At 53.1% G+C, this 27,170-nt stretch overlaps 1 protein-coding gene across 1 annotated transcript; it reads left to right on the top strand.

The window, feature by feature from the left end:
- Positions 1 to 1,367: 1,367 nt before the first annotated feature.
- RUBCN (rubicon autophagy regulator) lies at positions 1,368 to 27,062 on the top strand. The gene is made up of 22 exons (XM_058812163.1): positions 1,368 to 1,424; positions 7,535 to 7,688; positions 9,484 to 9,567; positions 10,513 to 10,672; positions 10,846 to 10,952; positions 11,499 to 11,639; positions 11,840 to 11,996; positions 12,215 to 12,766; positions 15,220 to 15,315; positions 15,488 to 15,603; positions 16,106 to 16,307; positions 16,667 to 16,768; positions 17,538 to 17,612; positions 20,221 to 20,281; positions 20,842 to 20,974; positions 21,301 to 21,446; positions 21,747 to 21,811; positions 22,328 to 22,566; positions 22,969 to 23,030; positions 23,215 to 23,368; positions 23,739 to 23,832; positions 24,600 to 27,062. The coding sequence occupies exons 1-22, from the start codon at positions 1,387 to 1,389 to the stop codon at positions 24,761 to 24,763; spliced, it is 3,102 nt and encodes a 1,033-aa protein (XP_058668146.1). The 5' UTR covers positions 1,368 to 1,386; the 3' UTR covers positions 24,764 to 27,062.
- Positions 27,063 to 27,170: the final 108 nt, after the last annotated feature.

Genomic DNA, 27,170 nt, shown 5'->3' with positions numbered 1-27,170 from the left:
AACACACACATGAACTGCAAAGGTGGCAGATACTACCTGTCCTCGTGACAAGTGGAAATCAGACAAAATCCGGATTTTACCATATCCACAAGTTGTGTTTGTTATACAAACAGGATGCCAGCTGTCTGCTGCTCAGCACAACAGAGAACCAGGCACAAGTTGTGATCCTGAAGAGTATTTTCTTTCTGTGTTCAGAATGGCTGGGGATCACGAAGGCAACCATGCCAACATCAGCTCTTGGTTTGCTGTGTGGATCTCAGGAGTGTGTCAGCATCCAGCCAAATGACAAAGCTTCCACGTGGCACTGAGAGCTACAAAGAACTAAATTAGATCTGTTAGTTTTATCTGCATGCTCTATTTCACCAGGCATGATCATCTAACAATCACAGTAGTCCGGATGACTTGATTTCCTCCAATATGTTTACTGTGGGAGTCAGCACAGTCTGATGCCCTGAGACCTAACATGCCAGGCAGTGGTTTCAATCAGTGCAGTGGGCTCCAAGAGAGGAATTTCTGCCTGACAAATGGACTCAAGTTGTTGTTCCAGTTTTCTATGCAATTATGATGCATGAGGAGTCCCGGTCTCATTATTAAGCACCTTCTGAAAAATACGTTATTGTTGTTAGTATCAAGAACAGCAGTACAGAACCTTTTATCCCTATGTACTGTAGAAGTACTGTACTGGTAAAATAAACCACATAGAAAATGTCAAGGGGTGCTTTTTCGTGTATGCAGCATATAGTTATAATTCCAAGTAACAGTTATAGGGAATTTCCATTTTACAATGCCTGGCTTTGGTTTCTGAGGCATCAGACAACTCCAGAGACATATCTAGGTTTTATCTCTGGTGCTAATTTGTCATTGACTGTTCTCAGTCGAAAGACAGCAGCATCACTTTTTCCTTTTTGAAGCTTCATTTCACAGCTTTTCGGTGGAAGGCACATCTCACTGGGCTGTGTTTTTCACATCCTCCTCACAGTGGGCGGCAGAGCAGAGCCCTCTGTCTCTGCAGGTGTCATCAGCGATGAGCTGTCCCTATGGGATACGTTGTTTGTTTTTGTCCCCTTGCCATCGCATTTTCCTCATCACGTCCAAGGCAGGATTTGGTGAGGGTTATTTCAGCAATCATCGTGCTTTTTCCCAGCGCTTTGAACACGGGGGACACCGAAACCTCCGGCGCAGAGGAGGCTGCAGCGGACCGCCCGTCACGGCGCCCGAGCGCCGCGGTGCACGCTGGGAGCTGTAGTCCGCGCGGCACTGGCTGCGCCGCGGAGGCGCGGTGCGCGCCGGGAGCTGTAGTCCGTGGGTGCGGCGGGGCGTGGCGGGCGCTCGCCCCTCCCGCACGACGGTGTCGCGGTGGCGGCGGCGGGGCCGCGCGCGCCCGGGATGGACATCGGGCCCCACGCGGGGCACGCGGAGAGCCGGTGGGGCCGCGCGCGGCGGGACACGCGCGGCGGGGTGGCGGGCGCGGGTGTCGCGGGGGCCCGGCCCGCGGGGGCGCCCGTGGGAGGCGGGACACGGGGCGCGGGTGTGGGGCTCGGCGGCAGCGCCGGGCGGCGTGGGTGCGCCTGGGGGCGGCCCGGTGCTGCGTGTGCACGCCTGGGGGGGCCGCACTCCCGCGTGTGTGTGAGTGTGTATGTGGGATGCGGCGCGGGATGTGCGGTGGCAGCAGTGCCAGCAGTAGGGATGGATGCGCGGGGGATGCTCCTGGAGAGCTCGCGTCCTGCGTGGGTGTGTGGGGATACCTGCGGACGAGCAGGCAATGAATAAACCTCTCGCGAGTGGGATCGCTGCTTGCAGAGCGTGACGCTGCCCCCGGCTCGGTGCCTCGTGGGAGGGAGCGCACAGAGGCCGGGCTGTCAGAGCCGTCACCCACCCGCGGCCGCACATCTCTGCTCACTGCCGTGGGAAGGAGCCTTGGCCGCTGGAGGGGCGGTGATGGCCGCGGATGTGACACCTCAGTACCGGTGCTCTGTCCCCACTGTGTCCCCCGTCAGCCGTGGCCAGCACAGCAGCTGCCAGGTCTCTGCTTCACACCCTTGAGCTTAAGGGTGAAACCACCCCGCCCTGACGCCGTGCTGCCACCCTTCGGGTGGCTCTGCAGCTCGCTGCTCGGGGATCCGGTCTCCTGTCCTTCCTGGCTGCATCCCCTGTTCTAGGTGCTGAACAGAAATTCCTTTATTTATCTCTTTATTCCTGAAGGCGAGGCCCTGTGCCTGCACATGGCTGGTGGTGAGCACGGTGACCTCGGCTGTGTGGTCTCATATGTGCTTCAGGCCTGGTTTTTTGTTGGCATTTATGAGCAGCAGAGGCTGTTCCCCTGGGGGTGTTTTGGTGGCAAGTCCTATTTACTTCACATTTTTACAGGTGCATTGGTTTTGCCCTGGCACTCACAAGCACAGGGTGAATGTTGGATGGAAATTGGAGGTGTTGGCTGGGGAGGAAGGAGCAGCTGAAACTTGATATGGGAGAGAAGCATTCCTTATCTGAGGGGCTCAGCCAGTCACTCTATTCCTGCTTGCCATATCAGCTCGGAAATGCTACCAGTGCTTTTAAAGCTATAGCACAGGTTTGGGGTGCCTTCTGATCTGCACAGTTCGAGCTGTTCTCGCTCTTTGCTAGTGCTTCAGACTCAGCAGGTTCCAAAAGGTAAAAGGAATTGACTGCATTCACTGCTTTGTCTTTCCAGGCTCATCTTTGTGCATTTTCTTGCCTTTGCAAGCACAAGTCCTGCACTACCAGACTCTGCCATCGTGTGACTAATAGGGCTGGGGTGGTGCCACCCCCAGCACTCCCCCAGGGACAAGGAGGGCATCATCCCCCGCTGGTGCTGGCACAGGCAGGAGCCTGCTTGTTCTCCTGGCTGGCACTGATCCCTGGGGAGGATCCAGCATGGGCCTTACACTGCCTTGTCCTTTGTGTGATGTGGTTAGCATTTTTATTGCCAGTGAGGTGCCATTTCACACTGGATTGTGGCTGTTACTGATAGGAGATCACTGGATCCATCTTCTTGTGCATTACAGAAACTGCAGAGGCAAAAGTTATTTTGCTGAAGTCCATCCTTGAGCCGGCACAGGAGAGGACAATGAGGATCCTGTGCTGGATTTTTCCTCCTAGGAGCAGGTCTGAAATGCATCAAGTGGCAGGGCTATAATGCTGATATCCAGGGGGCACATTGTCCTTGGAGGCAGGAAGGCCAGTGCTGTCCTGCTGGGCAGAGAGCAGGGCTCTGGGGTGGTGCAGAGGACACAGCAGTCCCAGGGGGAGCAGATGGGCCAGTGGTCAGCTGGGCAGGTTAGCAAGGAGCTGCCACCTTTGTCTCTGGCACCAGCAATACCATCAGGGACAGCAGGGCTAGAGGAGAGGGTTCCTGAAGGGAACCTGTGCTGTGAGCAGTGGAAGGATGTGAGCAGCTGCTCTCAGGGGGGTGGGCTGCTGTGGGGATCTGCTCTGCCTGTCACTGCCTCTGGCTGCCTGCATGCTCATCACAGGCAGGTTCTGTGCAGATTGAAGCCCAATGGACAGTACCCTGTGTCCATAGGTTGTGGTGATCTGCTTGTGAGAGACTTAGCCAGATGGGCAGGTAAAGCTATCTGCCATGGGAAGGTTAAAAAACACCTCGAATCCCTATTTTCTTTCCTCATCCTTTGCCGGTGCAGAGCAGGAATGCATCAGCCAGCAGCTCCTCTGGGCTGTGTTTGCTGGGGGCACCTTTTGTGGCTGTGCCCCCGTTTTCCATCAGTGCCAGCTTTCAGCATGGATGCGAGCTCCCCTGCGTGTCCCTTTTCCAGGCAGCCCGCTCAGCTATTCCTGCCCATCCCTGCTGGGCTGGCAGAGCTCTCCTGGCTTCTTCTGCCTGTCAGCCACTCCCGCCGCTGCAGATGGATTGCACGGAGCCTGCCTTCCTTTAATCCCTGTTCCCAGCAGTGCCGAGCCCCGAGGAGCAGGCGGGGGAGCGCAGGGAAGGGGCTGCTGGTTGTCTGGGAGATCCGGGGACAGCGAGGCGGAGCAGGCTCTGCGCAGGGCGGCTTGGTGGAGCCTTGCAGGAGGAGCTGACAGCCAGCACGGGAATGAGTGTCCTTGGAGATTTGTCAGAAGTCCCTCCATAACCTCAGCATCCCTAGCACAACCTCTTTAGTGTGCTAAGAAGGATCAAGAGAGTCTTCCAGGCGGAGGTCAGGATTCAAGCAGGCATTGCTGGATGCTTCCTGCAGAGCACAGGAGATACACAGCAGGTGATGGTTGCGAGAAAGATGAGCTTCATTGTGATTTTTCAGTTTTGACCACTGGCTACCTGTGTGATTCTGTTTTGGAAAGTAATCAAGGTTTGGTTTTATTTTAAGCTAAGAAGTCAGCAGCATGGCTCCCTGCCTCTGCTGTGAGTCACGTTTGCTGACTCGGACCAAGAGAAGTTCCTACCCTTGCTGGCATGGAGGGCCTGAGGAAACCTTGGAAGAGCAAGCAGCATTTCCTGTTGTCAGCAGTGACAGCATTAAGCCATTTTTTGCTACAAGGCTAGCAAAAAATATTCTGTGTTTATTTATATTCTGTATTCTGTGTTTTATCACTCCAGTGCAAGAGGTTCAGTTATGTTTGGGACAGTTCCCACTGACAGGTTGATGTTGCTGTACTTGAAGATGAAGTTTGTTGTAGTAAAGAAAGGAGACCCAGTGCCAGTTTTGTGGGGCTGGTGGTTGAAATTGGAGGCAGGATCAGAGGTTGTCTTTAAGGGAGAAGAGGGATGCAGCTGAGATCTCTCTGCTGCTCCATGGCCCCTGCAAGTACCCTTGGCCCTTCTGGCTGGGGGAACCAAGCTCTGCTGGATCAGGAGAGCAGAACCGTGTGTGGTTCTTGCAGGGGAAGCTCTGGGCTTGTTCTGTGACCCTCTGGGGTATTGCTCACTTTGCCGTTATTATAAGGGCAATGATGTAATATGAATTGTTATGATGTAATATGAATTGTTATGATGTAATATGAATTGTTATGATGTAATATGAATTGGCCTTACCCCATGCCAGGCTTTCTATAGCACTAGCAAAGGAGAGTCCTCCTCGTTCAGGAAAAAAAGCAGATTTCTTAGTAATGCTCTGAATACCAGCAGAAAAGGGAACTTGGCTTTCTCCATCCCTCCTGGCATCTGAAACCAAGGCTCTGTCAGTGGGAGGGGAGAAACCCTGCTGCTAATTCAGGGTTACCCCAGAGTCCAGTCAAAGCTGAAATGTGATTAGCTGTGCTCTCTCAGTTTCCCTGCCACCTGCAGCCAACTATGTGGGTCCTCATGTCTTTAGCCTTGTGTCCCTGTGTGCTTTTCAGTGTTCCAGCCCAGAAACAGATGGGGTTTGGGTATCAAAAGGTCTTGTGTGTCTAACTTGTGAACTGCTTTGGGCCAACAAGTCCCATAGGATACTTACTGTCCTACCAGGACTTAATTCACTTTTGGTGGATTCAAGATCACCTCTGAAAGGGTGCTTTAATTATGTGGCTTATTCTCTATGTGCTTCTGTGTTCAATGTTTTAACATCCTGAGATTATTTTGTTCAAGGATTGCTTACCCTTAGTTTCCCCATGCTAGAAAAGAGCCATGGATCCTGGTTTCTACCTCTTGAGATGCACAAGTCCTTTAATGAGAGCAACCATTTGGAAAGGCACATCCCTGTGTGTGCTACCCTCACATCCTTGTGTGCATCACCTGTTTTTTATAGCCTGAAATAACATGGGAGGGAGTTCCCCTGACTCACTGACTGCAATATCAGTGGTGTGGCTGAGCTTTCACTTGCATTTCCTAATTCTGAGTGTTGGAAATACCTTAGGGAGGAGCTGCTGGTGCTCTGAGCTCAGTGGCTGCAGGTGCTCTTTGACCAGGGACTGCTGATTCCTCTCTGGGCATCCACAGCCAAAGAACATTTGCATTGCTTGGGGCAGGGATGGGAAAAGCACATAAATTCAGCAGAGCTGGGTCATTTTTGGTGTCCTCCCAAGCTGTATCTCCTTCAGGAACCTGCCTGTGATTTACATCTGTGCATTTTTCTTCAGTCTCTTCTGAGATAAGCCCATGCCTGTTAGTTTAAGTACAACATGAACATACACATGCTGCTAGAGGCACTGCAGGTCACAGCTTTAGAGCTGTGGTGCTGTCAGGGTGGCAGGCTTTGCTGCTGGGATGGGTTGGCTCCAGTCTGGTTTAAGCTTAGGTGGGCACTGGAAGTGGTGATGTTTCCCTCATGAGGAAGTGAAGTGAATGGGCAGCTTGAACTAGAGCTTATAGTTAATGATTAATTAATCTGCTTGTTCAACTAATCAGTTTGGCAGTAGTGAACAAGTCTCAAAAAGAATATTGGTGAGAAAAACTTTGTTTTAATTACCAGGAGTATGTGGCCCACACTTTGATCCCCAAGGGATGAAAATGAGAGCAGTTTAAAATAATGTTATTTATTTATTTTCCTTCTTTTTCCCCTTTTTGTTTTGGAAATCCAGTTCAGTTTTGGCTGTGGGAAGGACTAACTTCTGAAACACCGTCTTGTTTCTTGCCAGTTGAAAACTTGAACTTTCATGCTAGGGTGTGAGTTAGGGTGCTTTTGTTACAAACCTTGCAGAGACCTTTGGTTTTTTTGGTTATTTACCCTCCTAACTGTACCTTTCAACATTCCTGTTCTTCTGAGAGAGTGGCTCCTATTTGAATATGTGTTTTTGACAGCTGCTGTTCATTTGGCAACAAGGTCAGGCAGCTTGAGTGGGAACCTCAGTCACCCAAAGCTTCCTTCCCCAAAGCTGCTTTTCTATAGTCAAATGATGTTACCTCTCTACTCCATTGCTCTTGCTTTGTGGTAGATAATGGTGATTTCTTGCTGTGTGCAGGGCAGCCAAAGGGGATGATACTGATGAGCTGTTGTGCATACTCTAGAGCTCACCAGCAGTTTGCTAATCTCTGTCCATAAGGTGATAATGTCTTTGCAGGTTGTGCCTACAGCAGGTGAGGGCCAAGAGAGCAGCTGTACAGCTGGAGGTGCAGATGAAGTGTCCCCTCCCTGGGAGAGGAGCACCTCTGCATCCTGACAGGACTGGAGCTCTCAATGTGATGTGCATTGCTCAGGGAGTGCTGCTCTGTAAGCACAGGGCCTGCTTGGTGTGGTGGCCCTCACACCCTTCCATGCAGCTGCTGGGCTCCTGAGGGGCTGCTGCTCTCTTAGGGAGAACATGTCACTGGAGCAAGAGCCTGCTAGAAAGTTAATCCCCAGGTTTTTTTGGCCCAGACTGGGCATGTGGTGCATTGCAGGAGCCATCAGTCTGTTCTGTGTATCTCCTGGAGGTGGCTACCACTCATCAGAAGAATCATTGCACTGTGGCCTGTTGTCCACAAACCATGTATGGGACACCACAGGGATGCACCAAGTGCTTCAGCTCACCTTTGCTGGTTTCTGGATCACCAAAGGTTTCAGCCTGAGCAGAGTTTCCTTTGAGAGAGTGCAATACCATGTTCCTGTTGTGAAATTCCTCTTGGTGTAGCTCTGATGTATCTTGCTGTGTTCCTGTGCAGGAAAGAGCACTGGAAGCTCCTTGGCAACTTGAAGACCACAGTGGAAGGTTTGGTGTCCATCAGCAACCCAAATGTCTGGTCCAAGTATGGTGGCTTGGAACGGCTCTGCAGAGACATGCACAGCATCCTCTACCATGGGCTCATCCATGACAAGGTATGGCTCTGTCCTGACAGCACGACTGTCTGTCTGTCTGTCACAGCTTCAGAGCCTGTCATAAGCAGGTGCTGCAGCTCACTTCTGTGCTCATAGCAGAGCGGGCACAGTGCTTGTAACAGGCTGGGAAGTGATCCAAGCAGGGGCTGAGCTTGCCTGGTAAATGCTGTGGCTGTCAGAGGGACCTGAGTGCACATTCTTTCTATCTCATCTACTTCCAATATGGTTTTTCTAAGTACTTGTGCCCCCTGTGCTGAGGCCAGCCCCTCTCTCCTTTCTTTCTGCTGCAGCCAAGTGATTAAATTGCATTTGCAGTGAGTCAGCCCCATATCATCTGCACTTGGATAAGTCCCCAGCGAGGGCTGGCAGGAGAAACTTGCATCTTCCCTGTTTCTGCTTAGCTGTGTCAGTAACAGGAGCTGGCAGCCAGCCCTGCGCTCTGCGTGAATGGGATCACTCTTTCCAGGCTCTTGTTGTGCCTGCAGTTGCTCACCCAGCCTTCCCCCTTCCATGGCTGCCTGGAGGAATTTCTCTTTCCCACTTGTGTGCAGAGGCTTAAAGATCTCCCCTTCAGCTTGCAATTACCAGCACAATTTATTTGCAGTGGAAGGCTGAACAAGGCTGTAGGGCTTGCCTGGGGACAGGCATCCCATCAGTGGCTCTGCCACCCAGAGAGAAGAGAACAGCACAGAGGAGCTCCAGGCAGCTTGCATGGGCCAGCTGGGTGCCAGATCAGGAAACTGCACCTTTGCAGTGCTGAACCCAAGCTTAAAAGCCTCCAGGAAGAGCCAGACTGGCAGGTTGTCTGAGCAGGGACCTTGGCTCTCTGGATTTATTAAGTTTGCAGACAGCATTAGTTGAGGTGCTGCTCTGTTGCTGTTGGTCCCCAGCTGCTTGGACCAGGGACCTGCCCTGGAAGATGGACAGAGAGGGGAGCTGCCTTGTCCATGTGAGGAGTGCAGTGCTCCCTTCTGACAGACCTGCTATTCACAGGCTTCAGGGAGTGAGGTTTAAATGATTTATGCTGGTCTGTCTGTTGGTAGCAGTTCATGCCAGACATGCAAAGCAGGGTGGTGTGTTACCTTCCTCAGTGCTTTTACTGTAGGCAAAGACAGCTCTTCCTCTCAGGAATGTCTCCTCTGATCAGGCATGTGTGACACCAATCAAGCTGTAGGAGTTGCAAAAAGAGGCCCATAAAAATCCATCTTTCTAACAGCAGTTGGCTCATAGTTGCTCCAGCAAAACATTTCCGTTTACTTTTTATTTTCTTGGCAAGCTTTTTGCCTACAGTTGGGAATTGGAAAAAAAAAAGGTAAAAAATCCATATGTACACATTAAGAATACTAGGGTAAGAGGTTTTTAAACTTCTGAGTTAATTTTAATTAATTTGTTTGTTCAGAAAACCAAATTCAGTCTAGAAAACTAAAATTGCCGTGTTATGTTTTTAGTCTTATAAAACAAACTACTCCCCCACCAAACCAAATAAACCACTAAAACAGAAGCCGTTTCTCTGTCACTTGTGAAAGAGGAAATAGGGATGGAAGTAAAAAGTAAAAATAATTAGCTTTTTGGTGAAGAGACACTTTTTTGGTCTATGCTTACAACCAAGAGGGTGGAGAGGAAAACAGAAACTCTGTTGCAGTTCCTCTCTAAGAGGAAGAATAACTAAGAGAACCCCTCATTGTCTGAATAAAGCTGAGGCAAACAGCATGGCCTGTGTCAGCAAGGGGCTAACGGGGCTGTGCTCACTGAACTGGCACCTGGGAGGTGGCACCTGACTGTGCTGTCCTGGCAGGTGTGCTGCAGACAGAAGGATTACTGGCACTTTGTGAAGGACATTCGCTGGCTGAGCCCGGGCTCTGCTCATCACCTGGAGAAGGTGGGTTCTGGGGGTGGCCTTGTGTGCCCACTGGGAGGGGACAGGGCAGCTGGGCTGGAGCCTCACCCGTGGGACAGTGCTGCCTGGGCTGTTGTGGGTAAAGCTGCTCCATGGCTTGTGGAGGCTGACACAGCCGTGGTTTTGGGTACAAACTGTGTCCTGGGAACTCAGTGTGGCTTGGGCTGAGACAATTGGCTGCTTATGCTGCCGGGCTGGGTGCAGCAGGCATCACCAAGGGAACTGGCACAAGCAGTGCTTGTGTGTGCACAGGGGTAATTCATGTTTCTGTGCAGATCTCTAAGGGTCTGGGCTGTCCCATTTCTGGATTTTGGCTTCACCATGCATTTATTCTCCCATTCCTGACTTGTGCCAGCCACTGGCATGTGGCAGCTTCTGGTCCTCAGCTGCCCCGTGCTGACATCCATGGTTCCCGCCATGGATGGGCACCAAGGGCTGGCCATTTATGCCAGCCCCTTTGGACACAGCAGTGGCCAGCCGGCTGCTGGGGGAATGGGGGTGTACCTTCAGTCCAGCTCTGCAAGCTGCAGCAGCTCAGGCATTGCCACAGCCTTTTCCAGTTAATGTGTCAGCAGGAAAATGACCCTCACCAGCAGGGTCAGATTGGATTTGGAAGCGTGGGGTTGCTCCAGGTCAGGGACAATGGTCATGGGTGGGAGAGTGTGCAAGAGAAATTCATTGTGCTGGTGGCTGTCAGAGGACTTTGGTCACTGGCTGACCTTTGAAGCATTGTTCCTGCCTGGTGCTTTTGTCTCCCTGGTGGCTGAGGAGCTGCTGGGACATGCCCTCTTTCCTGCTGACAGTGACTGGCATGTGAAAGCTGCTGTTTTCAAGGGGACCAAAGCCATGCGGTGGAACAAGCTCTGTTCCCCTTCTTGTCTCTCTTGTCTCTGCCTGCCTTAACCTGTGCTTGATGTCCCTTTCCAGTTCATCAGCCTGCAGGAGAGTGGCCAGCGTGACCCTGAGGGCCCAGGGGACCAGGCCATTGCCCAGCTGTGGCTGCAGCACAGCCTGCAGTGCCACTGCCTGTCAGCTCAGCTCAGGCCGCTCCTGGGGAACAGGCAGTACATTAGGAAGTTCTACACAGGTAAGGAGAAATGGGCCTTTTCCTTCTTACTAGGAAAATATCTAGCTGGTGACATTTCTAAGCTGTGTGGGAGTGGGGGAGGACAGCAGAAAAATTGATTTGCATGTGAGCAACTGGTGTGTCAAACTGTGTGGGTGAGAGGGACTCCCCTGAGCAGCATTTTTTCTCCTCAGATACTGCCTTCCTGCTCAGTGACGCCCACGTCACGGCCATGCTGCAGTGCCTGGAAGCTGTTGAGCAGAACAACCCCAGGCTTCTGGCTCAGATCGACACCTCCATGGTGAGTTGGGGTCCCAGATTTTACATCTGGCTCTCCCCAGATGCCAACTGGCTGTGGCTGCTCCCTCAAGGTCACCCTCAGGGTATATGGAGCCCTTGGATAAGGAGATGGACTTGGAACTAGTAAAAGTTGCTCCAAGAGGGGAGGACAGTAGGGAACTGGTCCTTGTTCTGCCTGTGCGACCTGTAAGGGGTCAGGGTGGGGGAGATGGCTGTGTGGAGCCTGTAGTGGAGCACCTTGGTTCAGGCTCGCATTAAGGATTTGAGTAGAGGACCTGAGGACCAGTTCCTTGTAATCCAATAGTCCTAGGCTTCAGGGCCAGCATGCAGAGCTGCTTGGTCATGAGGGACAGTCATGCTCTTGAGGGGATGGGCAACGCCCCAGGACACCTGGGTGCCAACTCGTGCTCATGCCAGTGACCCCTGTGCAGCCCTGCACTAGCTGCCCCTCTGCAGAGAACAGAAACAGCAGCTGCCTTCTTTGCACAGAGTCCCCAAAAGAGAGCAATTAGTGAGGCTTTGTTAAATGGGGGCTGTGTTCTTTCAGCTGGCTGGCACATCACTGCCATCCCTGTGCGCGTCAGAGCCTTCTGCTGGGACAAGGGACATGTGTGAGCACAGTGCTGAGGGACACCAGAGCCGTCTGCCAGGAGCACTGGGCTGCTTGGATCATTTCACTGAGAGCCTGGTAATTTCCCAGTGGGAATCTGTCCTGCAGCTGTGAGCAAAGAGCTGCTTCCCTTCTGTGCTGCCGTGTTTTTCCCTCCCCACCCTCGTGTTCGCATCGTTTGTGGTTGGTGACCTGGCATTTGCAGGTTGATCCCTTTCTGTTGCTGCTACATGTAGCCCAATAGATGCTGATTCATTGATGATGCCACCTCTCTTCAGCTTACCAGGAAAAGTGACAATCCATCTCCAGTGACCAAGAGTCAGAGCCTGACTGCCCTCCCTGCATCCCCGTGTGTCCCTGCTGCCCCCTGCACTCAGCAGCGCTGCTTTGGGTCCTTCTCCAGCCTCCAGCATCCAGCCTCATCTGGCCTCTCAGGTAGGGTAGGCTGGGGAGCTCAGGGTAGACCCAGGAAAGACTATCTTTTTTATCTGCCTACATGGGTGGATGAGTATGGAAGATTTCTGCCCATGATGGGAGGGAGGGATTTGCCTGTGGTGGGTGGGCATGTTGGTGTGAAGCCACAAGCTTATAGCATAGGATATAGGGGACATCCTTGTGCCAGTGTGTGAAATCATTCTCCTGCTTCTATCCAGACAGGAGACCAGCGAGTTCCTGTAGCAGCTCCAACTCCAGCCAGCCCCAGGAGCGCTGCCCATCCACCCGCTCCTCCTCCTTCAGCGAGGGCAGGTCCCCTCTGGAGCAGCCCAGCTCTGTCTCTCGCTTCCACGTCCCCTCACACAAAGACCCCTTCTCTCCAGCCAGTGAGATGAGCTCCAGCACCACCAGCCAGAGCGAGGATACTTGGACAGGGAGTCAGGATGATCCACAGAGTGACGTCAATGACGGGCCAGAGTACCTGGCCATTGGGAACCTGGGCCGCCGGGGCCGGGCGTGCAGCAGCAGCAGCAGCAGCAGCACCAAGAGCAGCAGCAGCTCTAAACTCTTCTCCTCCAGCAGCTCCCAGAAGCTGGACTCAGTCTCGTCCCTGGGGGAGCAGGGGGCGAGCGGAGGTGGCAGCAGGAGCCTGAGCCTCTTGCGCCGGTCCAGCTTCTCGGAGGGACAGTCCTCAGCTCCACAGGGCACCCTCAAGAAGAGCCACGTGCGTTCACACTCTGACACCAATGTGACTTCTGGGAAGTTGCACGGTAATGGGACACCTTTTCTGGGATGGCTTCTGGGTGTGGGAGTCCCTGGTACCAGAAGGCTGGTGCTGGCCACCCCCTTGATTCCACGGATCACGTTGGAGAGAGGGACAGTGGGCAAGTGGTTGGTCTTTTCCCTTAGCTTTTCAACTCTGCACTGGAATGATGGGATGACATCTTGCTTCCCAGAATGCCCTGGGCTGGAACTGTTACTGGTGTTGCCAGCTTTTACTAAAATCTTAGAAAATGGCAGCAATGCTGTAGCATCGGCTGTTCTTCTCCACTGGGCTTGCTTGGCTGGGATATGGGACTGGGGCCTGGGCTCATCCTGCTGGTAGGATGTCATCCCACTGGTAACCTGCTGGGTTCTCCTGTGGTCTTGAATGAGTGAGTACATGGGGATGGAGAGAGTGCGGTGTGAGGGGACAACCAGTTTGTGAGAGTTTGTCCTGATGCTGCCTTCATTGGAGGAGTGGAGGACCTTGCTGAGTAGTAACCAGTCTGTCTCTGTTTTCTCTCCCTTAACGCTGCCCTTCTCCTCTGTCTGCCCAGGAGGCCTCAGGGATATCACCATTATAATAGAAGATCCAGTGGCAGGTTTGGGAGCCAGTATAACAGCCCTTCATTAGTGATCATTGCATCAAGTTCAAGACTGACATCAATCCATTAGTGTTCATTTAGAAAACAAAAAAAAAAAATCTTTCTTTGCTGTGTCCCAGCTGATGCTTCGAAGTGTGGTCTGGTTTATGCATGTGGCCTGACTGAAGCTCCCAGCTTGGTTTGTGGAAGCAGTGGCCCAGACCCAGAAGTATTTCCAGCTGCCCTGCATGGCGTTAGGGAGTGCTGGCCACCAAGTCTCTGAGCTGCATCCCCTGCTCTTCCCTCCACCCACTGCCTCAGAAGCCAGGAGAGGTTTCCTCTCTTACCTAGTGAATAAGGGCTCTCAGCTAACCAGACATAGGCTTGGACATCTAATTTCTCCTTTTATTTCATGGATCTGTGGCAAAGGGAGGTTTGATGTTGACTGATTTCCAGTGTATGTACCCACAGCTGAGACTCTGGATGATCTTTTGGGCTCAGGGCAGGTTTTACCCCAAGCAGAAATGATGGGGTGTTGCCATCCCTTTGGCCCATGTGCAGAAAAAGTCAGCAGCTGAACAACAGAATGGGCTGTTTTGTTTTGCATCCAATGAACAGTGCCACTGGGTTTGACCAGCTCACATCTGGGTGCTGAGGGTTCTGTGTCTGGCAAGGCTCCTCCCTGGTGCTGTTGGGTGTTCAGAGAGATGTGTCCAGCCCTGTGTCCTGCTCCAACAGATGATGCTGAGCACTGCCTCGCTTTACCTTTCAGCAGTAGGCTCTGTTGTATGTGACATCCCCAGGCATCAACCCCATGAGGTGGTTTCTGTGTTGAGGTGGCTGCAGGGCACCCTGTCAGGCTGCAGTGAGTAGCTGTGAGAGTATCCTACCCTGACAAGTCTCTTCTCTCCCAACCTGTGGGGTAGGTTGATCCCAGGCTCCATCCTGGTGACTGCTGCTTCATGGCCTTGACAGGGAGAGGCTGATTTTGGTGGGCTCAGAGACCTCCAGCCATAGCAGTCATGGCACAAAGCTGGGAGCAAAAGTGAGTGGGAGGTTGAAGGGACATGGTTGCCCTTCTGTTATGCTCAGGATCGTCAGCTGGCACCTGCCCTGTATGCAGAGCTGTGTGCTCCTCCCTCTCTGGCAGGGTGTTTCAGTCTCCTTCAGCAGTCCTCTGTCTCCCAGGCACTCTGTCCAGGTGCTCCCTGGGGCCATGGCTCTCTGTAGAGCACCACCTGTCCTTGGGCTGTGCTCAGGCCAGCTCCTGGCGGTCTGCACTGGCTCAGTCTGGCAGGAGCTGCACCACAGAGCGTGTGAGGGGCAGAGCCCTGCCCACAGCCCGTGGAGGTCACCTTGAGCACTGCTCCCAGGCTCCAGCGCTGTGTGGGGAGGCTGGGTACAGTGGAGCAGGAGCATGTCCTTCAAATGCCTCCTTACACTGGTGTCCAGGCTGCTTTGCAGGGCAGGGTCCCCCACAGATCCTTTGGTGGTTTCCTTGTGTCTCCTGTTCTCTGTTCTGGGGATAACTCTGCCCTCAGAATGCTCCCTCAGGAAGAAAGGGCTGGCAAGAGGTACTTGCTGGAGCCTGTTATGTCCCCCAACTCAGCTCTGGGGTAAACAGAGGAAGGCTCAGGATGTGACTGTTCCATGTCTCTCATGATCTTCTCTCCTTCATTCCCCTTCTCCTGCCTGAAATGCCTTTCTGGTTTTGTCTCCTCCTGGGCTTGCCCTCAGCTGTGGCATGGAGCAGGAAGATGTCTCTATTTCCATCCATTGTGCCTGTGTGTGATGCCAAGCCCCTTTCATTTCACCCTGTGCAGTGGCAGGGCACCTCTGAGGTACTGACGTGTGCCTGGTGTCATCTTCCCTTGCAGAGTCCCACGGTGATCCCAGTGGAGGGAGAGGGCCGGTCTGTGCTTCCACGCAGAGCAGTGAACTGAGCACACCCAGCTCCCTCTACATGGAGTATGGTGAGTACAGCCAGCCCCAGGGGGACGCTCAGTCCTGGTCAGCTTCCTCCATGGGCTGCAGTGTCCTCAAGTGCTGGCACCTGCTTGTGGGATGCTGGCAGGGTGCTGGCAGGACTTGGTGGCACGGAGATAGCAGATCCTTCCCTCATACCTGTGTCTCTTGCATTTCTAGACTCTGGGCAGTACCTGAGCTCGGGGGAAGGGATGTTCAGGAGACCTTCTGAAGGGCAGTCCCTCATCAGCTACCTCTCTGAGCAGGACTTTGGCAGCTGTGCAGACCTGGAGAAGGTGAGGGAAGCAGCAGCAGCCTGTGTGCATTGGGGAATGTATCTTACTGCAGGTTCAGGGATACTTCCTGCCATGGAGAGGATAATGCCATGGTATTGCCTGTTGTAGAGCTGTGCACAAAACTGCAGGGCTGAGCTCCTCGTTGGGTCTGGTGGCTGGGATCTGTCCATCTGTCATATACATGACATCTTTGCATGTTAGGGCCCCTCAGGGCTGTGTGCTGAACCCTCAGAGTGGATGTGTTGCACATCCTCTTTGTAAGATGCCCCTTGTATTTTGCTTCTTGTATTTTATGACTATTCTATCAGTACCTAGAAAAATAAAGCCAAGAAGACTTTGTTTTCTAGGTACTGACAGAAGAGTCATATTTTGACAGAGATTAACATCTTTCTGCCACCATCCATGAGTAATAAGCTCTTTCCTGGCATAGGTGGGGAACAAAATTTTACCAAGTCTTCCTAGTTTGTCCAAGGCATAGCCTTGAATGCTTTTTCTCTTGCAGGAGAATGCCCACTTCAGCATCTCAGAGTCCCTGATTGCTGCCATTGAGCTGATGAAATGCAACATGATGAGCCGGCAGCTGGAGGAGGAGGAGGAAGACAGTGACAAGGAGATCCAGGAGCTTAAACAAAAGATTCGCATTCGGCGCCAGCAGATCCGCACCAGGCACCTGTTCCCTGCCTGCCAGGAGCTGGGCTCAGACAGTGGGTGATGTGTTTTGGGCTCATCAGCTAGTGGGATGTGGGTTTTCTGTCCATTACCTATCCTAGAGCTGCCTGCCTTCCTGCCCATTCCTTGGAAGCAGTTCAGTTGCTACCAAGGTGGTGCCAAGATGTGTGAAACTGCTGCTATTAAAGACCATAATGTGATAGATACCATCCATTGATAACACTGCTGGCACTGAGTGATGGAATGTCATTTCATTCTGAACCCGTAGTGTTTTCCATCCTTGAGCTCCATCCCTCCTTTCCTGGCCATACCTGGCTATCCCCATCTCCCACAGCTGTCAGTGCCCCTTTGGAGCACTTCCACTGGTGACCTGGCTGTGATGCCTTCCTCACAGGTCTCATGGCAACAGACAGTGGGTCCCAGTTCAGCTCCCACGGCTCCATGCGCCTCTCTGACTCTGGCTCTGCCGAGGATGTGGAAGAGTATGAGATCCGAGGTAGGAGGGAAGGGCTGTCTTGGCTTCTTCCATAGAAACAGACTTCTGGTGTGGTTGTGCTGGGGTCAATCCTGCTGAAAAAGGCTCTGTCCCTCTGGCCTTCAAGATGGCTTTTCCCAAACAAATATATAAGCAGAGCACACAGAGCAATCTGTTTCCTTCATGTGGTGGCATGACTTTCCTTCAAAATCTTCTGTAACCCTGTAACATTCTGTGCCTCTGGCTGGTAGGTGGTTTCCATTTCATTGCCTGGTACACATAACTGTGGTCACAGCTAGAGAGGTGGGAGAGCTGCCATCCTCTCTTCTCCTCCCCAGGCAGAAGGAACCATAGTTCTGACCAGTTACCTCTGGGATGGTGGGTATTGGTCACATCCCGACCTGCATTACCTGTAATCTCTGCTCCTGGCAGCTTGGGTGGCTGAGCTTATCACCCACAGGAGACCAGCCCAAGTCCCTGGCCTTCAGAGCCTTGTTCATCCTCTGAAGTGGATGACTTCTCAGCAGTACCTCCATCTCTCTTACTTTAAAAAGAAGATGGAGTTGTCCAGTCTTCAGCTTTAAACTTCTTGTCTCCTCACTATTGACAGCAACCTCTCCTTTCAGTCCATGAGGGTGAGGTTTTGAGCTCAGTTTTGTAACCCAGGGAGGAGTGTGTGAATTCAGTTCTGGGCTCTCCTCGTGTGAGTGCTGCTCTTGTTTTATGCCCTTTCTCTGTGGCCTGGCTGAAGCACTGAAGTCAACTGTTTTGTCATCACCATGTCATACAGATGGTAACGATGGATCTAACCTGATTCAAATGTCCAAGAACGGCCTCTCAGTGTCAATGGCTTCCTTGTTCTCAGGTACCCTGCAGTGCTCCTGGCACGCGCGCGTGTGTGCGAGGTGTGTGTGTGTGTGCAGGGCACACTTCTTCCAAACCTGCCTGGTTCACAACTGGGAATTACTTACAGTATCATCCAGATGTCAGCAAGAAAATCTGTGGAGGATTGAATAGAGTGGACTCAGAGGACTTCTGCTGTGGGCTCCATCCCCCAGGGCATTTTGCCATGCAGTGTTTTGGATATGTCAAAATGCCTGCTCTGTGAAGACCTCTCTTGCCTGGGGTAGGACTTCACAGGACAGTGAAGTTCTGTAGATTTTGAAGGCTGAGCCTGGGCTGAATGAGAGCAGAGTCCTCTTCAATGGGGGACCAGGTCTCCATCCCAAGTGCCTTGGACAGGATTATCCTGCTGTACTTGGCGGAGCTGGAATGCCATAGCTTTGATCTGAAGCACAGCCTTCCTGTTCTGCTCAGACTTGACTTGAAGTGGAATCCTTCTAGAAAGGAGTTCTGGAGGGAGAAGAAGTGAGATCAGACAGGGCACAGGCAGTTTGTTCATACTGGAGGTTTTGGTTGCTGGGATCACATGCAGCTTAGTGTTTCTGTTGTTTACAGTAGTACTAGGTCTGGTCTGCTGGCGGTGTTTAAATAACCTTCATGTGCTCCCTGTTTGCTTTAGCAAGGGAACAGTCTGCTGGGCTGCTGCTGAGCTCCACTGTCAGGTGTTCAGCACCAGCACGTTGCTCCTGCTGGGTTTGCTGCTGCTCAGATGTTTTCCTGTCAGCCCTGTTGTGTTCACAGACCAGGCTGTGATCCTGGCTGAAGCTGGCACAGAGGTGTGGGGTGATGTCCTTAGATTTGGGGGCTGTTCACAAACTTCCTGGGGACTATCCCACTTGATAGCATTGGCAGCAGAAGTGTTTTGGGTAGCTAATGAGGATTTGGGGAGTGTTTACAGTTAATGTTGGGAAGCAAGCAGTGTCAGGATCCCAGTGTTAGTTCCCCTGGAAGCCTAGAGTCAGATCTGGCTCCCTCTGCCCTTTCTGAGACCATGTCAATGCCTGAGTGTGCTTGCTCTGCCTCCCCATAGCACCTGGCCCACTCTGTGCTGTGTGTACCCCCATGTGCTGCATCGTGGTCTAGGACCATGCAGGACCTTTCTGTGCAGAGCAGAGGGCACCAGAGCATGGCAGGTGTGTCTGGCTGGTGCCCTACAAGGTTGTGAGGCTGTTTGCCTGAGTTTCCTGTTTTCTGCAGCTAGAATTCAGTTTGCATGATATAGATATGTGGAATCCTTAACATTAGGATGCTTTCCTTTGCCTGTTTTAGCAATGGATGTCAAACAATGAAGGTCAAATGTCCAAGCTAAATTCCAGTAGTGTGAGTCTGTAAATTAGCAGGACTTGTCCCTTTGTTGCTAGGGCAGTCCTGCTCTCTGTAGAGAGGCTTGGGGCAGGGGGACACTCTGCTCAGGCTGTGATTCCCTTGCATCACAGGCTCTGATTCCCTTGGCCTCAGTGTGCAGGCCTGGGGCCTGGCTGGGATCCTGTGGGCTCTCTGCAGATTTGTGTGAGTCAGCCTGCCTGGGGTACAGGAGCAGGGACCCTGAGCTGTGCCTCCCCATGACAGGCACTGGGGAAGCTACAGACTTTTGTTTGAGGGTGGTGTGGTCACTGCAGACCATTCCTGGAGCTCCCCAGAGGTACAAACCAGCACACCTACTGGGATGAAGGTTGTGGCTTTGGCCTTGGCCTGTAGTACTTTCCCCTTACATACCTTCTTCCCTTTTCTGGGAACCTTATCTGCCATGAAGCAGGTTTCTACCTGCTTCTCTCTGTGTTGTACGACTGGAATTGTCCTGACATAGGGATTTTCTACCATTGAGATGGATTCCCTGTTAGGGTTTAACCTGCTGGAGTGAGAGAATGATTGAGTGGTGAAGGTTCCACTAGTTACTGCCTGGTACCTGAGCTGTGGGGCAGCCCAGGGCTCTTTGGGAGTTGATTGAAGGGTCCTGCACCTTACCTTGGACCCTCCCTCCTCAGGAGATGAGTCTGTGACCTGTGCAGAGGGCTGGCCCCATGGCTGCTGGCCCTTTCTCTGCAGGGTGCTGCTGTGTCTGGGCAGTGCTGGGCACAGGCTGCCAGCCCTGGCCGTGCAGTCACTGACAAACTGTGCCATGGCCAATGTCTGATCTCACAGGTTACAGTCAAATAGAGAGAAGGGCTCTACAATCCATTGCTAATCCCTTCCAGCATGTATACTGTGTGTAGAGAGCTACTAAACCTTCTTGCTAACCCTGCAGTCCTGCTCTCCAGGTTCCTGTGTTCTGTGTGTGTTCTGTTTCAGGCCATGTTACTGCTAGGACTTGCTGTGTGACCTGTACCAGCAGCCACTTGTCTCCCCCAAACTTCAGGCTGCTCACAGCACCCCACCATGCCTTTCCCTGATAGTTCTGACAGCTGATTAGACTGCACCCCTCCTTGCTGCTCTGTGCAACTGGTAGAAGTTGATGCTGTAGTTCTTGTGCTTTTGAACAGCTTGATGAGTTTTACCTTGAAGCTTTGGTTTGAAGTGAGTGCATCCCTGGCCCTGTCCCATCTGTTCCACCTTGTCTGTTTGTGATTCAGATGCAGACATCAAGAGGAACCCAGACTCCAGCAGGAAGTCCTTTCTCTCCTCGGACTCCATGTACGTCTTCAGCCTCATGGTGACGCATCTTGGTACCATGGTCTCTTTCCTGCCTAGCTCTGCTCTTCCATGTGCATCAGTTTCTGTTTTGCACTGGAGTACATATCCCTCCCTCCCTCCCTCCCTCCCTCCCTCCCTCCCTCCCTCCCTCCCTCCCTCCCTCCCTCTGTGGGGACCCCTTTGCTTTCTGTGGTGAAGTACAAAGCTGTGTCCATGGTTGGCAGCGGCTTGGGTAGGTACATACTGGGAGAGCAGTTGTTTATGGCTTACACAGGCACTGGCTGTCACTTTGCTGCTACCCCTGTGAACAGGAGTAGGTTTTGCCAAGTGAGTTAAGTTTTGGTTGCTCTTCTGAACAGTTGTTGTGGTGCCATTAGCCAGCTTTGCTTGGGCACATTTGCAAAGACAGAAATCAATTGTGTGTATTAATTTTAAACCTGTGTAGCAGTGCAGAATTAAGGTACCAGAGTAGAAGGGAGGATCTTTGACTTGGGACTGGCATGGGACTGCAAGGAGGGCACAGCTTGACATCCAGTACTAACAATTCCTTTGCTGTCTAGATCCCACTCCTTCCTCAATTCAAACTCGGCAGAGGCAGTGGCCATGGGCTTGCTGAAGCAGTTTGAGGGCATGCAGCTCCCAGCTGCCTCTGAATTGGAGTGGCTGGTCCCTGAGCATGATGCCCCACAGAAGGTAAGGCTGTGAGTTCCTGTCACTGATTGCATTTGATCTTCCCTGAATCCCTGGCTTCAGGGCATTGCTGAGGGGTCTTTGCTTGTCCCAGTGCTCTCTTTGTGGAGCTTGAGGAAGGGGTTTATCCGGGCTTTGGAGATGGATGCAGGCTCCTACAGCAGTGTCCAGGACCCTGGGGGACAGCCCTTCTTCAGCCCCCAATTCAGCTGAGGGGCAGCTTGGTGCCTGGCAGTTTTCTGGAGGGCTGCGGTTGCAGGTTTCTGGCAGTCCAGCCAGGTGCACTGCCTACAAGATGGGGATCTGACCCTCTTGCCTGCCTCTCCCAGCTGCTGCCCATCCCTGACTCTCTGCCTATCTCTCCTGACGATGGAGAGCACGCTGACATCTACAAGCTGAGGATTCGGGTGCGTGGAAACCTGGAGTGGGCCCCGCCGCGGCCGCAGATCATCTTCAATGTTCACCTGGCCCCAGCGTAAGGACCCGTGTGCCTGGGGGCTCTCAGGGGACCTGCCCTTCCCATCCCTTCCCCATCCACACCAAGGGTGCTTATCCTCTGGTTGCTGGGGTTTCCCTGCTCTGAGCCTGGTAAATCCACGGTGGTCACCACTGTGAGATGGAGGCAGTGCCTGGGGTTAGAGCCTTTGGGACATAGTGGGGCTTTTTCCCCCGTGTGTTGTGCATATAAACCTCCCAGGCCTGTGCTGGTACCTATCTTCTGGTGCCAGGTACCACCAGGGCTGGGTCATGCATGTTGTCTTCTGTGTCTGGGCAGGAGAAAGGTGGCTGTGGCCAAGCAGAATTACCGGTGTGCAGGCTGTGGCATCCGGACTGATCCTGGTGAGTGCTGGGAGCCTGACCTGAGCTGGAGTGTGGTGGGGAACTGCAAACAAGTGGGAAAATGCTGAGTGAGTGGGTGATGGTAGAGCACAATATAAGGTCCCTGGAACAGTACTATATTGCCTTTGCCAGCTCTGCCAGAACATTGGTGTGCACCATCCACATAGGAGCCTTCTCTTCTAGGAGGTCACAGAGCTGGTGGAGGCAAAGAGCAGTCAGTTTGTCCTTCAGAGGGCATTTCAGATATTGACGCTTGTAAGAGTGTAAGATGTTGGGTCCTCAAGCTCCCAGCTAGTTCTGCAGCTGCAGAGCTCTTCCCTGAATATGTAGGTAGATGTGGTTGCACGAGACTGGACTATTGGTCCCAAAGGCTTTTGCAGTCAGAGGGTGCTTGCAGACCCCAGTACTGAGCACTCTGGTACACTTTCCTTGCTTGTGGGAAATGCTGAGCAGTGTTGGGAGTGCAGCAGAGGCCGTGCCTGGGCTGACCCTGCCTGTCTGCCTGCGTTTGGCCAGATTACATCAAGCGGCTGCGGTACTGCGAGTACCTGGGCAAGTACTTCTGCCAGTGCTGCCACGAGAACGCCCAGACCGTCATCCCCAGCCGCATCCTGCGCAAGTGGGACTTCAGCAAGTACTACGTGAGCAACTTCTCCAAAGACCTGCTGAGCAAGATCTGGAGTGACCCACTCTTCAACGTGCAAGCTATCAACCCTGCCCTGTACCAGAAAGTGAAGGCTCTCAACCAAGTGAGGGTAAGACCCTTTCTGTGCCTTCCTGAGTGGAGTTTGGGTGAGGTGGATGGCAGCCAACTGTAAACTGTATTTCAGGGAAGCTGGGGAAAAGCAGATATTTCAGTTTTAGAGGCTTAAAATCTCATCACCGTGTCTTTCTATTCACGTTTTCTGATTTCTTCAGTGGCATAGGAATGTCAAATTCATAGGAAAATCAAATAGGAATTTCTGGCTGGTATCCAGCTGGGCTTCAGTTTATCTCCTGGAGCACATGATGGTGGTTGTGCTCACCTTGCCCTGTGTGATGTAAACACTTTGGAAACAGGAGAGCAGCAGCTGAGGAGCAGCACAAGGAATGGGGCAGACCTGCCTGGGCGAGGACCATGCTCTGTTTACTGATTCTTTGTGCCCCTTCCTCTCCAGCTGCTGCGAATCCAGCTTTTCCACATGAAGAACATGTTCAAGACCTGCCGGCTGGCTAAAGAGTGAGTGCTGGGCTGCTCTGCTGTCCTGGTTCTGTCTCAGGCAACTTGCACTGGGAGTCTGTGCAGCTTGTGCATTGAGCTCTGGGGAGAGGGGGGCCTGGAGGGGGAGAGAAAGCATAAGGAGTGAAGGGAGAATCTTACTTGAGTCACTTTGCTCTGAGCTCTGGTTTCTCTGTCCTTGCAGCCTCCTGGACTCCTTTGACACAGTGCCTGGCCACTTGACAGAGGATTTGCACCTCTACTCGCTGAGTGACTTCAGTGCCATCAAGAAAGGGGACCTGATGCCTCGCCTGACAGAGCTCCTGAAGGCAGGCAGCCTGCACATTGACAAGTGCATGGTAAGGCCTCCTCTCCTGCCTCCTGCATGGCTCTGGACCCTTGGGAGCAGGCTTTGCTGCAAAGATAACTGATGGGGAGGCTTTGGTGTGCAGAGCAGCCACCAAATTAACTGATTCAATGCTAACTGTTCCTGCCTGCTTTACAGAGCTCCTACCCAGCACAAATGGGATATTTGCTACCCTGTTTTGGTTCTCCCTCACCCCTGACACAGGTTGATTCAGCCTTCTTGTGCTCCATGCTGGGGAAGGGCTGTCCCACATGGTTAGAGCAGGGCCCTGTGGCCTGCTGTCCTGCTCTACTCTGCCTTCTGTCCTACTTGCCAGGGAGATGAGCATTTAGCTGCTTTTTCTTCGTTGTTTTTCCTTCCAGCTGTGCCAAGCCAAAGGCTTCATCTGTGAGTTCTGCCAGAATGAGGACGACATCATCTTTCCCTTTGAGCTCAACAAATGCAAGACGTGTGAAGGTGAGATACTGGGGAAAAACAGGGAGGGGACAGACCCTGGGGCCACCAAGGTTTTCTTCCAGTTAGAGTGGAATTTGTGTTAGCAAGAGGTACAGAGCTGTAGCCAGCCAGACCAGAGTGCCCCTATGCATGGCCTGTGTCTGCAATGTTACAACAGCAGCAGATAATCCTTGTCACAGTTATTGATGGCATGGTAAAGCATGTAGGTCCCCTCCTGACCACGCTCTCTGCTGCCTGCCCTGGCAGCTGTGGGCATTTGGGCTGTCACTGCAGGGAGTGGGTGTCTGGGAGTCCTGGCTTCCCTCCTGCTGCAGTTACAGGACAGGCTGCAGCCTGCACGCAGCTCCCCTGCCCTGCTTGGATGGCTGGAGCTGAGCTTGCAGAGCAGAGAGAGCCTGAAGGCTTTATCTCTGTGCCCTTCCTGCCTGCTGAGAAATCCCTAGGCCCCTTCAGGGGGCATCCTTGATAATGCCGAGTATTAATGGCTGAGTAGAGCATGGCCCTACATCTTGGGACCAGCCTCTGAACTGGCATAAAATGGCTCCTGACAACATGCAAGCCCTGGTTTTAGGTGCAGTGCCAGAGAAAACTTGGGACCAAGTCACTGTTTCCTTGGAGTATCAGGAAGGCTTGGGGAGGGACCTTGTGCAGAGCAGAAATCCTCCCTCCTGTGCTTCCAAAGCTCATGAGCTAGTGAGGGACCCGGGGTGTGGAGTGTCAGGCAGTCTGTCAGCCTGTCCAGCACTCAGCCATGCTCTCCCTCACAGAGTGCAAGGCCTGCTACCACAAGTCGTGCTTCAAGAGCAGCCGCTGTCCGCGGTGCGAGCGGCTCCAGGCACGCAGGGAGCGGCTGGACAGGCAGCGCACGGAGCCCGACAGCTCGGACTGCGAGGGGGAGCTGCAGCTGCCAGAGCCAGGGCCAGCCACGTGAGCACGAGCAGCCAAGGAGCAGATCATGGCTTTGTTATGTGCATGGCCTTCATCACCAGAGACTGAGCCACACGGCCACACGGACTGGGGATGAGGACTGCTGGGAGGCCTGGAGCACTGTCCTGAAGGGATTTCTTTTAACAGTTCTGCTGGGCTGCGAAAGGAGCATATTCCACCAAGTGGATCTGCTCCAGGTACTGCTCCCACTCCCTGATGCCTTTGCTTGCTCCTGCCTGTCCTACAGGCAGAACAGGGACCTTTTCCTAGCAGTTGTTCATGCTGGACCCAGCAGGGCTGTGCTGTCCATCCCTGTGGGTCCCCTGAAGGGTCAGCACTCGCTGCTCATCAGCTGTATACTAGGAAGCTCTGGTCACATCTGCTCCTTGGAGGAGGGAATCAGGTCTCAGTCCTGTGATCCTCCACTCTGCTGCTGGGGGTTGTGTGCATGGAGGGAGGGTTGGGTTTGGGGTTGGTTGTGTATTTAACAGCTCCTTTTCTCAAATGTGCTGTGGGACACTGTTGGAGAGCAGTTGCTCTCACTCCAGAATCAGAGCAGAGGACGTGGCAACGATGAAAATGCCAGATTTCCCTGTGCTGCAGAGAGACATTGCCCCTGGAGCAGCTGCACAAGTGAATGTGCTGATGGACTTTTGGCAGGCAGATCCCCATGGCTCCATAGAAATCTGCCTCCATGGGACATGGTGAGGCTTCTGACGCTACTTCCTCCTCATGCTGCCAGTTTGTCCTACCAGGGAGATACGTCCTCCTTTAAGGATGACATGGGACCTCACTCTGGTGGCACCAGAACCTGCCTTGTGTGGAGCTGCCTCTCTGCCTTTGACCTGTCAGGATGCAGGTGAAGGCTCATCCCTCCAGCTGCATCCCCAAGCCTCTGTTTAGCTGTGTGTTTTTCTTTTTTTAATCTGCTGGACTTGGTTTTATTTTTTTTATGTGGTTGTTTGTATTTTTAACTGTGTGTTCCCCTCAAGGAGGTGCTGCTTGAAATGCCTTCTTAGGGGGCATGTGATTGCTTGGGACTGACCAGGGCTCTCCTGCTCCTGGTTCCTCACCCCTGGATGGAGCTGGTCCTCTCTCCCAGCAGGATCTCCTGCTTCCCTTGGGGCAGGAAGGGTCCCTGAGCCAGGCAAAGCTTTGAAGCTTCCCAGCTGTGCTGTGGTGGGATGGTCAGGCAGCCTGATTGCAGTGGGGATACCCAGGGGAGAGGGGTTTGGCACTGGGGTGCTGCCAAGGACTGGTTCCTCACTGATGCACTAGTATCACCTGGCACAAGTGACAGCTCTGCAGGGTCAGGGTCAGACCCAGTGGGACAAGGTGAGCTCTGTGCCCAGCTGAGGAGGTGCCTCTGCATCGTGGGGGGATGCTTTGGCCATGGCATGTGCAGCACCACCTGAGCACAGGTGGGATGTGGGGTGTTAGGAAGGATGGTGTGGCCTGTGTATGTGCAAGGAGGGTGTTGAGGGACCAGAGAGCAATGCACTGGCAGGAGGCCTCAGGGGGCAGTGGCTCTTTCAGCACATGCCCTGATTCGAGGCTGGGATGTGGCTTACAGGCTCTCCCTGTGGGGGTGGCAGGGTTGGGGAGAGGGGAAGAGGCTGGGTCCAGGAGATGTGGCTGCAGCCTTGCTGCTGAGGGCTGGGCTGCTGCATCTCTCCCCTGCCTGCAGCATCCTGACCAAGTCCTAAAAGCAGGGTTCAGCTCCCCACTGGCTCCCCTGGGGTTTTTACTGCCTTGTGTCTTGCTTCTGCTTTTTTTCCCCAGAAGAGCAGCTGCTCTTCTGTCTCTGCAAGCCCTGGGGCTGCCAGATGCTGGTCTGCCTTGGTCTTGCCTGTCCCCAAGCCCAAGCCAAGCCCTCCTGCAGCTGCTTGGATCTGAGACCCTCTTCCCTGGAATTGCCTCAGCAGCACACCTCCATCCACCCTTTTTTGTTTGAAGCACTTTAACGTCATGGGACAGCAGCTGAGAGGCTGCCCAGATCCCTTTCTAAAAGCACTGAGTACTTTTTGAGAAGAGGGAAGGAATTCTGGCTTAGTTATGGTTTCCACCCTCCACCATGGACTGTGTGGAAGCAGCAGGACCCCCAAACCTGGCACAGGTCTCCAGGGCAAGCCTGTGCCCAGCACTGACACTGCTGCCCAGCACTGACCACTACAGCTAACACTGGAACTGGCCACGACAGGGAGCTCTGGGAGGGAGAGCTGGGGGCTGCCCTGGCCCTCACCTGGAGCCCTTACAACGGGATTGTTATTGCACAGCACAGCAATTAAATGCCGTCCTTAATAAACGACGTTAATAAGGAGTCTGGTTGTGTTGTGATGTTGTTTCAGGTGGGGTAATGGTGTGTATCCCACCTGGAGGTGATGGGGCAGGCAGGGAGTGCTGCTGAGCAG

The sequence above is a fragment of the Ammospiza caudacuta genome, chromosome 11 (genome assembly GCF_027887145.1).
Source record: "Ammospiza caudacuta isolate bAmmCau1 chromosome 11, bAmmCau1.pri, whole genome shotgun sequence".
Lineage (NCBI taxonomy): Eukaryota > Metazoa > Chordata > Aves > Passeriformes > Passerellidae > Ammospiza > Ammospiza caudacuta.
The sequence above is the reverse complement of the archived record's forward strand: the minus strand, read 5'-3'. Positions and strand labels throughout refer to the sequence as shown.